This window comes from Calidris pugnax, unplaced genomic scaffold (assembly GCF_001431845.1).
Source record: "Calidris pugnax isolate Ruff unplaced genomic scaffold, ASM143184v1 scaffold50, whole genome shotgun sequence".
NCBI lineage: Eukaryota > Metazoa > Chordata > Aves > Charadriiformes > Scolopacidae > Calidris > Calidris pugnax.
Window position 1 is genome coordinate 5,296,584 of NW_015090780.1, and position 13,201 is coordinate 5,309,784.

A 13,201-nucleotide genomic window follows, 5' to 3' on the forward strand; every position below is an offset into this window, starting at 1 on the left:
CGAGGGCTGAGCTGGAACCAGCGGGGAATAAACCCCGGGGACTGTCCCGTGCTGCAGGGACACGAGTCACTGCCCAGGGTGGCCCCGCCAGGCCAGTGCTTGTCACCTCCTGGGAACAACTCTGTGCACCCCCCATTGCTGCCGAACCCCACAAAGAGGTGAATCCGTGTGAACTCCCCAGAACCACCCCGACCGCTCAGAACACGCTGTTACCCCCCGAGGTCTGCTCTCTGACAGGGCAGTGCTGGGAAAAGGAACCCCAACAGAGCAATGCTGTCGTGCACCAACCTCTGGAGCACTCAAGTGTTCTCAGAAATGTAAATAATGCCATGGAACGCCACATGGGATAGGTAAGCTGCTTTAATAATAATAAATTTATTAAGTGGCAAGAAGCCACTCAGCTTTGTAAACTGATTTTACTCAATCACAGTCCTTCTATTTTTTTCCTCCTTTAACATGAATACATTCTGTCATTTGTATGTGAAAGAATTAAGTACAGATATGTCCTGGATGACTCTCGCTGATTTTACTGGTCAGAAAAACATTAAACATGCGAAAACAGCACCTTATTCAAACTATAGGCCTTTTCTCATTACATCTCCTTTGCTGCTAAGCTAAACCGTCACTGAACAAGCCACATCTACAGAGGTTTTTTTTGACTCGTCCTGTGTTCTGAGATGTAGTGGGGCCTGCAGAAACGTCTGATAAAACCTCACATGTAGTAAGTAATTCCGAAGGCTTTGTAAGCAATAGCTGCAGTTGCTTCTTCAGACTAGAGAGAGCTTCTCATGCATTAATGCACTTAGTTAGGGTTTGTGAGGAGCTCAGAGGATGTCCCTCTTCCTGATACGGTTTCTTGAGCCTGGACTCTGTACCACAAATATTGTTCAGCAACTGGCTGCACCAATAATTTAAAAAAAAAAAAAAAAAAAATCAGGCTGGTTTTATCAGAAACAAGTAATAAATCTTATCATGATAGTAAAAAAAATGGCAATTTCTGACATGACATTTTCATTGCTTGAGAAGGAATCAGTGCAAAGTGAGGTAACCCAGGCACCCCCTCAGGCTGGGGGCGTCACACCAGGCGCCGCCGTTTGGAGTCCCTCTCCATGTCCTCGGCAGGAGAGTCCCCGTCACACCCCAGAGGGGACACCATGTTCAGCAAAGGGTCTTCCGACGCCCCCCCAAACAGGGACAGCAACAAAGCCACGCCGTAGCCAGTAGCTCGCTCACCCTAGGGGGGAAAAAAAAGAGAACAATTCACACTTCGGACTGTAGAATCTGAGTTTAGTTTTAATTTACTCATTCACTCAACAAGAGCAGTGAGAGCACGTGGCCACAGCCAACACTCAGGGTCCCCGGCAGCTTGTGGCTCTGAATCCTCACTGCTATGGAATCCCTCCTGGCCAGATTAAACCATGAGATTCACGTGAGAACAGAGCTCATACTGGCTCCAGGGTGGATTCATCCTGGCGTTGTTCAGGGCAGGGAATGTTCCACCCAGCATGAGCACGGATTTGGAGTATGAGCCGAGTAAGTTGGGTTTAAAAAAAAAAGGAGGCGGGGAGTAAATTGGCTTGTTTTTCAGGAAAGAAGAATATACACAAGTTCAAAAAAGGGAGGAGGGGAAACCCTCAAGAGGAAAGAAGTGCTTTCTCTGCGCAGGTCAGCAGGCAGGAAAATCAGCTCTGGTCAGTCATCCCAAAACAGTATGGGTGAAAACGGATGGTGAGGGTTACTGCCACCAACGGAGAGCAGGCAAGTTGTCAGACTTTACAACGATAAAGATGTTGCTGATTAAAGTGACAGAATATTTTAAAACCAAGATGAAAAACATGAACAGATGAAGGGATCGTAACAAAGAAACTTCCCACACAGATGAGGAGCCGATGCTTTTCAAAAGAACTGTTCTCCACCCAATTCCCTGGCTTTGAAAGCGATGCTCAGACCCAGAGCACCTGCGGGCACGAGCAGCTGTCTCTGCTGCAGGAGCACACTCACCGCGTGCACAGGCGCAGCGATGTCGACGTGCACCCACACCCCGGGCCAGTCGAAGCCGATGTGAGAAGCAATGAAGAGCCCAGCACAGGAGCTGGGAGTGTTGTCTCGGTCCTGTAGAAACAAGAAAAGCACCGTTGGTCTTGCAAGAAAAGAAAATGTCAAAAGACAGCAGTGCAAGTCTAGTTCAAAGCTTAACAAATGGCCCTAAAACACAGGCCTTTGCTGACCAACAGCTGCAGATCCCTTGGCTGAATCCCTGGTACCAGCCTGGCCCTGCTCAGTTCCTCTTCTGCACAAGATCCTTCCTGCAGCATTTCTGGAACTTGATGCATGTTGTAACTCCCAAACGCAGCAAAAGCAGCTACAGCAATCCCCAAGGCCCCTCTTCTCGACTTCCCAGTTCCTGCAGTCCCAGTTACTGTCTCTGTTGGTTATATGTGATCTGAGGAATATTGGTCTTTACTTATTAAACCGTCTCCATCCAGGAATTTAGCACTCGTCTTAGGGCCATGCTCAAAAGGCAAGCAACCCAGAGACACCTTTGCAGCAGAATATCCTGTTTAAAACTGACACTAAACATCAGTGTTGTGACACAGTGCCTGCAAAAGCCCCAGGTAAAAGACCTTGAAGTTCACAATTATATGACCTATTTCTAAAAGACTACAGCCCTTGTGAAAAGCTTTCAGCCAGCTACCAACAGGACAGCACATTATCTAAAAAATGCACATTTTTATGTCATAAATGAAATTGAATAAAAAATAAATCTTACTGCCACAGAGTTCTTCATATCAGCCACAGCAGAGGTAAATTCACTGAAGTGGAGCTCAGGGCAATACACAAGAGGATGGACCAAGTCTCCACAGTTCCTGCCAGCTTTAACACAGGCCTTTTCCCACTCCTCGTTATTGGTGAGGACAGCAGCGTGATACTTCCCCGTAGCAATTCCCTGGTGAGACACGAGACAAAATTGGGAAGGATTCACCTTAACTGTGCTGGGGAAGAGAACTCTGTCCTGCCCCCTCTCAGCACGAAGAGCTGCACCCCGTGCGCCAGCAGCTCCCTGCTGGTACCTGAGCTCCGGTGAGAGTGGCCATGTCAAGAATGATATCAGCACCGAGGTCCTTGCAGGCGTAAGCGACGCCGTCAGCCAGTATCAGTCTGCCCTCTGCATCGGTGTTATTGATCTCCACGGTTCTAGGAGAAAGAGAGGGCACTTAACACAGCAGGGCTTCGGGCTGGGAGCTCAGACCCCTCTGGTCTGGACAAGAGGCACACCTAAACCTAAGGTGCTTTCGTATTGAGTCCCAGGTGTGTACGGCTGCCGGTGCCCAGAGAGTGCACGGGTAGAGAAGGGTCACAACAGCACTGTCCTCCTGGCTGGGCCTGTCTGCTGGGTCCATTTATGCCTGCCACGTCGAGCTGGGATTTAACAAATTGCTGCCATACAAAGAGGTATCATACTCTGTTTAAAACAAGAGGAGACTCTTACGCAATGGCAGCCTACCTCTAGGACTGAGACAAGACAGACTGCAGATGAACACAGAAAAGTGGCTGTACTGGAAAAAAAGCCTAAGCCTGAGTGCTTTAAAGAAACCTCAGCCCATGATATATGATAAGTATTTTGATGTGTATTTACAAACTCAACTGGAAACTCTAAGCACACTTAAAACTCACTACTATGGCTGCCTGAAATGCTATTATCCATATTTAGGGAAGCTGCTGAGGGACAGGTTCACAATCTGCATGGTATATTCAGACAAACAGAACCAAAGATGATGTTTCCTCTCAATGTTTCTGTGAAAAGGATAGATAGAATCTTACTTTCCAGAGTAAAGAACATGAATGTCGTCAGGTCTTGTTGCGCGTGGTCCGACGGCATTCTCGGCCAAACAGAAAACAGCGTGAAGATTGTCTTTAAAACCCTGGGACAACAACAGGAGAGAGATGGGGTTTGGGTCACATCAAGCTGATTTATTGGGACTGAAATGAATGAATGAGGGATTACAACTTCTTGACAGCAATGCCACTACTACACAGGAAATCCGTGAGGAATACCTTGTGTCTTGAAACTGAGGCCAAGAGCTACAGAAAGTGGGTGAGGAGGTAACATCTAACAGTGGCCAATGACACAGCTCACTGCCCTTCAGCATCCAGCCTGCACCACCGCCCAGATACACCCCACCAGCACCCGTCCTCTCTCTTTCCATGTAAAACCAAAAATATCCACAGCTAAGATGAATATGGGTTGGGGTTTTTTGGGGGGGAGAGTGGGGTGGGTGTTGGGTTTTTTAATGTACCATTCCTGCTGGGAGGCACACAGCATTTTCAAACTCTTTTTTTCCCCTTAGCCTCCTCTCCTCTGGCATAGCCCACTCTGGTTTACTTTTGTTTAAGAGTAAGTGTTTTTATGGTTATGGATAAGATTTTAAAATGTATAATGATTTTGTCATTTATATAATGGCTGTATTGTATGGAGGGATCCTAGGAACAGAAAGAGAGGAAGGACCTAAATAAAAACATAGTTACTCTGCAACTGGGATAGCTAGCCTTAAAAATATCAAATTCCCAGGGAAAGCAGGGTGAGTTTCATGGGTGAGTTTCACTGTTAATCTCTTGATAAAAGTCCATCGTTGAAGAAATCTGGACTTGCTGCATCAGCTCATGTTCTGAGGTCTAAAGAGCAAACACATCAATCAAAACCTTTCAAAATAACTGGCAGCACCTAGAAGCCATAAAGTAACTTTGCAGTTTCTGGTCCAGGCAGTGGGCAAACAGCACTGCTGATGAGACAACCCTCCATCCACAACCCTTCGCTCTTCCAAAATGGCCTGTGCAGCAAAAACCCCACTCTGTTCAGTCTCTCACCGGACTGCACCAAACTCTCCTCCTCCATGTGGGGCATGTGGTTAATGCACCATCAAACAGTGAGAACCTGCTCCCAGTGTCAGCTGCCTTTTCCTGACACGTTCTGTTTGCAGCTTCTCAAAAGCAGGGCTCCCCCTGGCAACGGGCAGCACCAAGAACGATTTCGAAAATTTAAGTGAACGTTCTCTTCTCCTTTGTGTTGGAAAGCTCACAAAGGATAAAATGCACCTTACTAGGAAAAATCACTTGCTTAATTTTGCTACCCAAAGTCCTTTCAAATCTCACTGTAAAACTGTTGGAACAGCATGTAGTCAGGTATTTTCTGAAGACAGATAATAACCTCTGCTCCTCTTCCCACTGAGCTTTCTATCCAACCATGTTTCCAAGTTCAGTCTCTGCGACAAAGCACAGCTAATTTAGACCTCTTCCAATTTTATATTATTCTTAAAAGCATTTTTTTAAAAAAAGTCCTGAAAGAGTAACTAGGACAAACTCTTTCCACAGCATATCCAAATACATTTTCTGCAGGGATTTCATTAACAGGTCGTCTTACATGAGGTTGTAAAATTAAGCAGCGAGATCATTCTTTTGTTTTCACGCCTGAAGGCACAGATTTCTTGTCAGGCATGACAGCTTCTTCAGGCTCAGTTTGTCCAAACATATCACGGCCAGTTTATTCATTGCTTCAATAACTGCACATGAAATGACAGATCACTGACGTTCACACCGACTGTGAATGCAGCTTGTCTCAGTGCAGATAATTACACACAAAACTGCTCTGGAATCGAGGACTGAATGACGGAAGGAACGCACCACATCCGTGGCTTCCCCAGACTCTCTGGAGCTGCAGCTCCTCTCCCTCGCAAAGGCGGGATCTAACTTTCTGTCGGATTCAGTTATGGAAAGGCAGCCTTTTGCCTGAGATGCAGCTCACAAATCTGGTTTCAATTTTAAGTCCCTGCAGATAACTGTGAAGTTTACAATCTTTCCACATCAAACATGGTGCTGGGGCCAAGGCACAGAGCTGAACTGTTGAGAAATGGGAGTTTGGCACTGATCATCCCCTGGACAACGCTTCTGTCAGATCTATGCATTAATCTGCAGCAGTAAGTGTTCTTTGAACTTTGGATACTCCTTGGAGGCAATAGCTGCTCTGTCAGCAAGACTCAGTCACTGGATTTGTGGAGAGGGCAGAGTTTTATTGGCAGTGGCCACTTCTTTTTCCCAGTTCATATTGTTAAAGCACAATATGCATTTTTTTAATTCTTCATATTTCAATACCTGGCTTCTTCCCAGCTCCCCTACTACTTTCTGACCACAGGAGCAAACCAACAAGCACCTCCTGATGAGACCAGAGCTGCCACTTCCCCAGCAGGTTAATATTAGAACTGGCACAGGATTTGGAATATGGACAGACTTAATATCCCAGACTCATCCCCTTCTTTGCTCAGGGGATGACAGCTACCCCAAATCCCATGGCTTAAACAAAATCAGCACTGGATAAATCTGATTCAAGGAACTAGAAACCACTCAGGCCGCAGAACAAACCCTGAAATTTCAGAAAGACTCTTAAAAAAAATTAGCACTCAAGGAATTTCTCACAATTCTCAAGATCCCGGTAAAGATTTGAAATATTATCCTGAAATCGCAGAAAGAGCAGAGTGGTTCAAGATCAGTGATAGCAGCGTCAGGTTAGAACTTCAGGACTGGCCCCCATATCTGGGAATACATCCAAAAGCCAGACTGCTTCTTGGCAATGCTGGGATACATGATATCAATTAACACATTTTACTTACTTGCTTTACAGTGGCTTTGAAGGCACCCAAAATAGCAGCTGCTCCACCACAGTCTCGTTTCATTCCAGGCATAGTAGTCTGTTTAAACAGAACCATAGAAATGTATTTTTTTCTTTAAAATATAATCTCACAGTAATGCCTGCTAAAACTAGTATTTCTGATGTTTCTGTAACTCTGGTCTTGACAGTGCTCAGCCATAACAGAAACACAGAACACGTGCCTGTTGGTGGATCTTGTCTTAGAACTCTTAGCTCTGCTGCTAATTTGTTAGAAAAGAGAAACCTTAGAACTGGCTCTGCTGCTAATTTGTTAGAAAAGAGAAAGGTTGTTTACAAGATTTGCACTGAGGCCAACTCAAATAGGCTTTGGATCTATCTCCAAAATCAGAAATTAAACAACGTTATTTCAAGCTTTCTCCTAGCTGTGGGCAGTACTTAAAGGGCAAAATATCAGGTAGCTGTTTAACCGCTCTGTAAAGTGTTCCTTAAATCCTACTTGGTCTTGTCCCCTGACAGCCTGTGTCCATACGGATGACAGCAGACCAAGTGTTTGCTCAGATAAATATACTTTGGTTTCCTACAGACATTAACAGAGTTACTTCCATCAGAAAACAAGACTGTAAGCAAAGGCAGCAGAAGAACAGGTGTTTGTGTACCTTTCCCTTAATGCTGAGTCCCCCCGTGTCATACACGATGCCTTTGCCCACCCAGGCGATGGTCTGCGTGGCACCATCCGGAGTGTGGCTGAGCACTGCGAGGGCTGGCGGGTGCAGGGCTGCCTTGCCAACTCCATAGATACCTGGAAAACAGAGCATTTAAACACTTGTGGGGAAGAAAGACTGTGGGGAGCAATCCGTGGCTATTTTCTGTAAAACATCTTGGCATACTATGGGCAATAAAACTGTTTCAAAGACGTGCAAATAAAACATTACAATCAGGATGGCAAAACATTCCAATTAACTGCTAGGAAAAAAGCTGAATTTTCAACAAGATATACCTCCAAAGCCTTTCTCTTTCAGCTCCTCATCTCGAATAATGGTAGGAGTAATCCCAAGATCCTTGCCAACTTTTTTGATTTCCTTAATCATTAAAAGAAAAAGGATATTGTCAGTCAGTCATCAGGAAGACACAGTTGTGTCTTTCCACACATATGGGTACCCACTGAAAGGTTCTGTGTGATTTTTGCATGCATACACAAACATTCACAATTTTGGGAGTGGTGTTGGTTTTCCAATGGCCTAATTCCATTGAGACATCCTAGACTTACTGCAGCATGAAATACAAATTTGACCTTTAAGCTCCGCCAATAGAAGAAATCTTCAGAGGTAAAGGCCAGGTATTCACTCTATTGGATCACAATGCAATAGGACAGGAATATTTTCATTCTCAGCAGCTTGCCAGATCTTTATGATAAATCTCATTTGGAAACACGTCAACTCCTGTCCCATAATTTCAGAAACTCTCGCCAGAGAAGCCAGTGACGTGACCAAATCAAGAACTCATGTCTTCCCACTCCCAGAGCCTCACCCCAGCTGCACACTCTGCCCCCTTCCAACTTAGCAAAGTTCTATGAAATATTAAAGGTCAAGGAAATATCCTCAGCATCATCCATGGGCAGGTTCTTTGATGTGCTTCCCACTGACGACATAATAGTTTTGCTAAGAGATGGCGACCCCAGTTCTTGATTACTGCCTCCAGACACAGAATCAGTAACGTTCCCCAGCAGGTGTGTCACCCACCTCCAGGAAGTTATCGGTGTTCATCTCGTTGCAGGGGGTATCCACGATCCGAGCAGCCAGCCTGACCCCTTCTGTGGCACTTGCCAGACACTGGGAAAAGAAGGGAGGACACCTGAGAACCAGCCTTGGTTGGGCTGGTTCCTGCACGGCCTACACCAGACGTGGGGTTCCTCTGCAGCACATCCACGCGTGACTGCAACCCACCACAGACACTGTACAGCATTCAGTAACCTCAGCCAAGCTAACCCTCATTTTTTGTATGCATTAAGCTTCAGTTTGTCCCTGTGCTCTAATTTCTAAGCAACTGTATTCCTTCCCACAGTGAATTGATACTGCAAAATCAGTAGCCTTCACCGCTATCAAAGGGAGACTAAGGTGGCAACGTGAGGTGGAGGAAAGAAAGATAATAGTAAGCCAATTCAGAAAGTCACAATGATCTTGTCGGCTGCTCGGGTTAGAAACCTGCTGAGATTACACACTCTGCTACACGGGAAACTGCAAAATTTATATACAGCAGGCAGAGTGCCTGAGTGTAGTAAAGCTTAGTACCATAAGATATTCTGTATGGCAGGCCCATGGGGAATGTGGAATATTTCGTATTTGCGTAAAACGTGCATGCATCTGTTTCCTCTTTCTTGTGGCAAAATGGACTGGCCCTCACCTGGACTGAGTAAAAACTTAGCTAATCAAGAGTGGACAGAATCAAAACAGCCGACAGCGAGCGTGCTGCAGCTGTTCCCTAAAGAAGGATCCTCGGGGCAAAAAGGACAATGAGGGCACCAGACAGTGAGCTTCAGCTGTGAATCAGCAACCTGAAGCAAAACAACTGTGCAGAAGGAAACCTTGTTGAAGCTTTCCAGCAGCCACACTACACTGAAGACCACACGCAGCAGACAGGTGAGTCAAGATGGGTTTCAAAGGGATCCAACGTGTTGGACAGTCCTTTGTGCTGAGGTATCTGCAGCGTGGCTTGGCCAGACTGGCCGAGGACTCTAACCGTTCCGCATCCCAGTAGACTCACCAACCCCAGCTCACTTTGGAATGGTGCCCAGTTCCCTGCAATTACTGTTGATTGCTTTACTTCCCCCAGAGGGATGAGGACCTCCTCAGGAGTGGAGCCAGGTTTGAGTGACTCATCGCCAGGGCCAGGCAGGTAAATGGAGCTGCTCCCACCCAAAGGCCGAGTCCCAGGGAAACAATCCGAATTACAGAAATGAGCTGTGCCTGGGTCTGGCTCCCTGGGTACGCACCACAACCTGGATAATGCCAGGCTTTAATAACTGCCTTGTAAAACTCTGACAATCCATGCTAGTCCTCACCATAAAATACCCTGACAGTGCAGGAGGTGCAAAACACAGCAACATGCTGAGGGAGAGATTCAGCTAAAAGTCCTACCACGTGCCTCCCCCTGCTCGGCATTAGCTGTCTGGGGCTGGATGAATTTAAGGGGTGAAAACTCAGCTTCGCGGAACCCAGTAACAGTTTTGGCATCGCCATCAAGGAGAAGAACAGGAGGTAGAAATAATTTCAGCTTTGTTTTTTAGTTATAAATAACATCCATGGGTTTGACTCTGCCTATCCCAAGGAACCGTTTTTGACACCAGCTATGATTTTTCTGATTTGGGGCATGGGAAAACTGAACGATCAACAGTTCTACTCATAGCATGTATGTCTGTCACTCTCCTGAAAACTGCTCTGGCATCGTTTGCTGTAGTCATATCAGTTCACAGAGTAAGGACAAAGCATGGAGGAAAAGATACTGAAAGGGGAAAAAAAATGCCCTAAAGTTGCAATTTGGTGAATTTCTGATGCAACAACACTGTACGCTCTGACAAATCCATTGCCAAAAATTGTAAGGGATTTGTAGAAGCCCACTGACTGATCAGCAAAGAGAATGCCTGTGTACTGAACAGGAAGCTCCCCAACAGCTCAAGTGCAAACCTTGGGATAGCTTTTAAGTTGGGATCCTGAAGAGGAATGACCTGGCAAGGTCATAAGAGTTGCTGATGTGGAGTTTTCCCTCTGTAATAGCCACGTGCAAGGGAACAGTCTTTGATTATCTGCTATTAAAAAACAACTTAGACATATTTCACTGTTCTATACACCTCATCCCCAACTGAATCGTTTCTTAGGGTCTTGTTTCTGGCTACAGTTTTCTGCTAGAAAAACTCAGCCAAAGAGGCACATCAGACAGAAATAGCAGAGGCCATAAGGGATCCCAAAATAAGCAACTTTTAGTGACATCACTGTGATATTCACCTGCACAGGCACATACAGATTTTGCTTGGGTAAAAGAAAGGGAGAAGCCCACACACTGAAGGCAATGTAATATCAAAGGCTAAAAATGCACTATTTGCATCTATGATAAACAGGAGAAAGGAAACATTATCTTTGTGCTATGCGCTTGGTGTTTTCCACTCCTGAAATCTAAATTCTACCTCAGTCTTTGCTGCAGTAATACGTTCAATATTTCTACTCACAAGTGCTGTGAAGTGCAGTTTCAAGGAATTTTGACCTACAATAATTTATTACTTTAGATACAACAGCTATTCCCTATGTAGCCTGAGAGAGGTGTATTTGTGCATTCAAGACATCGAAGGAAAAAATTATATTTCAGGGAATAATGGAAAAAACTGATGACAGGGGAAAAAAAATACTTACTTTAAGTGTTGCAACTTCTATTGGTCCATTGTTTTGTCCAACCAGGAAAAACTCTACCGTTACAGTTTTCTTCTCTGTGCGTCTCGACGCACTGGACCGATGTGTGAAGAGGGGGAAAGCCCTGGCCAGGGCACAGGCAGAAGCAAAGACCTCAGAGCGCTCACAGACCATCTGCAACACCCGCCAGGAGACAGACAGGTCAGACAATGTTTGGCACGTGGAACGGTATATTTAAAAGGATCTGTCACCTCTGATAGTATTGGTGAAGAGGGGAAAAAACAAAGAGGGTGGATGGGAAACAAGTGCTGTCTGAACGGAGCCACACTGCTGCCTCCTGTTTGGCAGGGATGGGGAGGCAGCACCAACAGCAGCACATTGAACGGGTTCAGCTCATTTCCCACATGGAAATGAATTTCACTGCTGGGCTTGGCTGGGTGGGAATCAGTACATCCTTGTGAGGGAGCTGGACTGCTTTAATTGTACTAGTGCAATTAACACAGGTTAGCCTACAGAGAGCATGGGAACCATCAGTATGTGTTCAAAACAAATGGAACAAAGAGAAATTATATGAGAATGTGGCTAATATTAACCCAAAAGCTTTTTAACATGTAGAATATTTTTCTGAAGTTCACTAAAGAAATTACCAATGGAAAGCAGTTTTAGCTAAACATTTTCAACGTTAACTATAAGGGAAACAAAATTAAGTAGAGTTATTACTGTTGCAAATAAGTTTTCCAACTGAATTAGATTTTGTTACTGACACTGACTATATGAGTCTTCTCTGACAACCTAAAAATCTGAATAAATCTGGAGAAGCTGTAGAAACAAATAAAAATTCAACAGGTTCATACAGAAGATGACCAAAGCAGCCCAGGAGCTTGTCCTGCAAAGGACTCCCACTGGAGCATTAGTTTGCATTAAGACTTTTAAAACTCAGTGAGTAACACAAACAAGACACCTTCAAGGGGCACTGGAGCGCAGACACAGCGCTCTGCACGCAGGCTGCCTCCACCTGAGAAAGCACGTGCCGACGTCGTAAATCCTAGTTTGAAAGAGACACCACTGGTTCCCTTTGCATGGATGTTCCCAGCCGAAGACATTCCATATATATCCAACCTCAATTTCCTCCAACTCCTTGGGCACACATATGTGATTATAGTTAGGGCCTGTTTACGCGTCAGTGCAAAATCACTTGTAAATGTCAGTATAATTATATCGGCAAAACCTGCCCGCCTCCAGTCTCCTTGGATACAGCTAAAATCCTGAAAAATCGAGAAAATGCTCGACTAGACACTTCAGGGGGAGCTTTTTTGAATGGGCACTTACCAGGATACACCTGCTGGCCCCCCCAGGGAGGCAGTTTCTGACCAGGCGGGTGATGAACTGTGCGGCCGAGGGGCTGTTGTGGCGGCTGACGCGGGAGGGCAGGGCGGCCACCGTGGCGTAGTTCAGGTAGAGCGGGCAGCTGTCGGTGGGGTTGGGGTTCAGCGTGCTCAGCGCCGACTGCCACGTCTGGGGGAAGGATTCAGAGACAAAGGGCTGTATCAGACTCTTCTTCCCATCTCATCCCCACCGTGCCTAGGCACTCTTTAATCGCGGGGGGTGAGGTGCTGGACACAAAGAAATGGCACGCACACTTTTAAACGCAATAACCTCTAGAGTGAAAAGAAACAGGGAATACCGTGAGCCTGTTTATTCACCAGAAAATATAAATGTGCTTTCCATTACAAGCACCTCTTTCAAGCCACACGGATTACAATTTAAAGCCACACCATGTCATGCAGAGGCGGCTTCAGAGCCTTTCTGAGCTGGGACAGTTTTCCTAGAGACGAATAGATGGGTTGATCTGTTAGTGCCGGGCTATTGTGTCACACGGCAAATTAATTAAAAACAAACAAACAGGAGGCAAAGCCCTGCCACCGGGGACTCGGGAGTCCAGCTGAAGGACCCGCCAACGCCTGTCGCGATCCCACCGGGACACACGGACCCACCGCACCCCAACCCTCCGCCCTGCGCGGGGCTCGGCCTCCCGGGACCGCGCCGTCGGCTAATTACGTTAATTGCCCGCATCTCTGCACCCCCCGGAGGAGCGCCGCGCACCTTCTGCCGTGCGCGGGCGGGGAAGGGCCGCGGATCCCCC

At 46.1% G+C, this 13,201-nt stretch overlaps 1 protein-coding gene across 1 annotated transcript in view; it reads right to left on the reverse strand.

The window, feature by feature from the left end:
• Positions 1–342: 342 nt before the first annotated feature.
• NPEPL1 (aminopeptidase-like 1) overlaps positions 343–13,201 on the reverse strand; it is a 15,306-nt gene continuing 2,447 nt past the window's right edge. The window contains exons 4-14 of the mRNA XM_014955008.1: positions 12,388–12,573; positions 11,062–11,232; positions 8,401–8,490; positions 7,659–7,740; positions 7,318–7,460; positions 6,663–6,740; positions 3,823–3,923; positions 3,072–3,195; positions 2,771–2,947; positions 2,002–2,112; positions 343–1,234 (exon numbers count right to left, since the gene is read on the reverse strand). Coding sequence (XP_014810494.1) covers positions 1,076–1,234; positions 2,002–2,112; positions 2,771–2,947; positions 3,072–3,195; positions 3,823–3,923; positions 6,663–6,740; positions 7,318–7,460; positions 7,659–7,740; positions 8,401–8,490; positions 11,062–11,232; positions 12,388–12,573 — 1,422 coding nt within the window. The 3' untranslated portion in view covers positions 343–1,075. The remainder of the gene's footprint in view (positions 1,235–2,001; positions 2,113–2,770; positions 2,948–3,071; positions 3,196–3,822; positions 3,924–6,662; positions 6,741–7,317; positions 7,461–7,658; positions 7,741–8,400; positions 8,491–11,061; positions 11,233–12,387; positions 12,574–13,201) is intronic.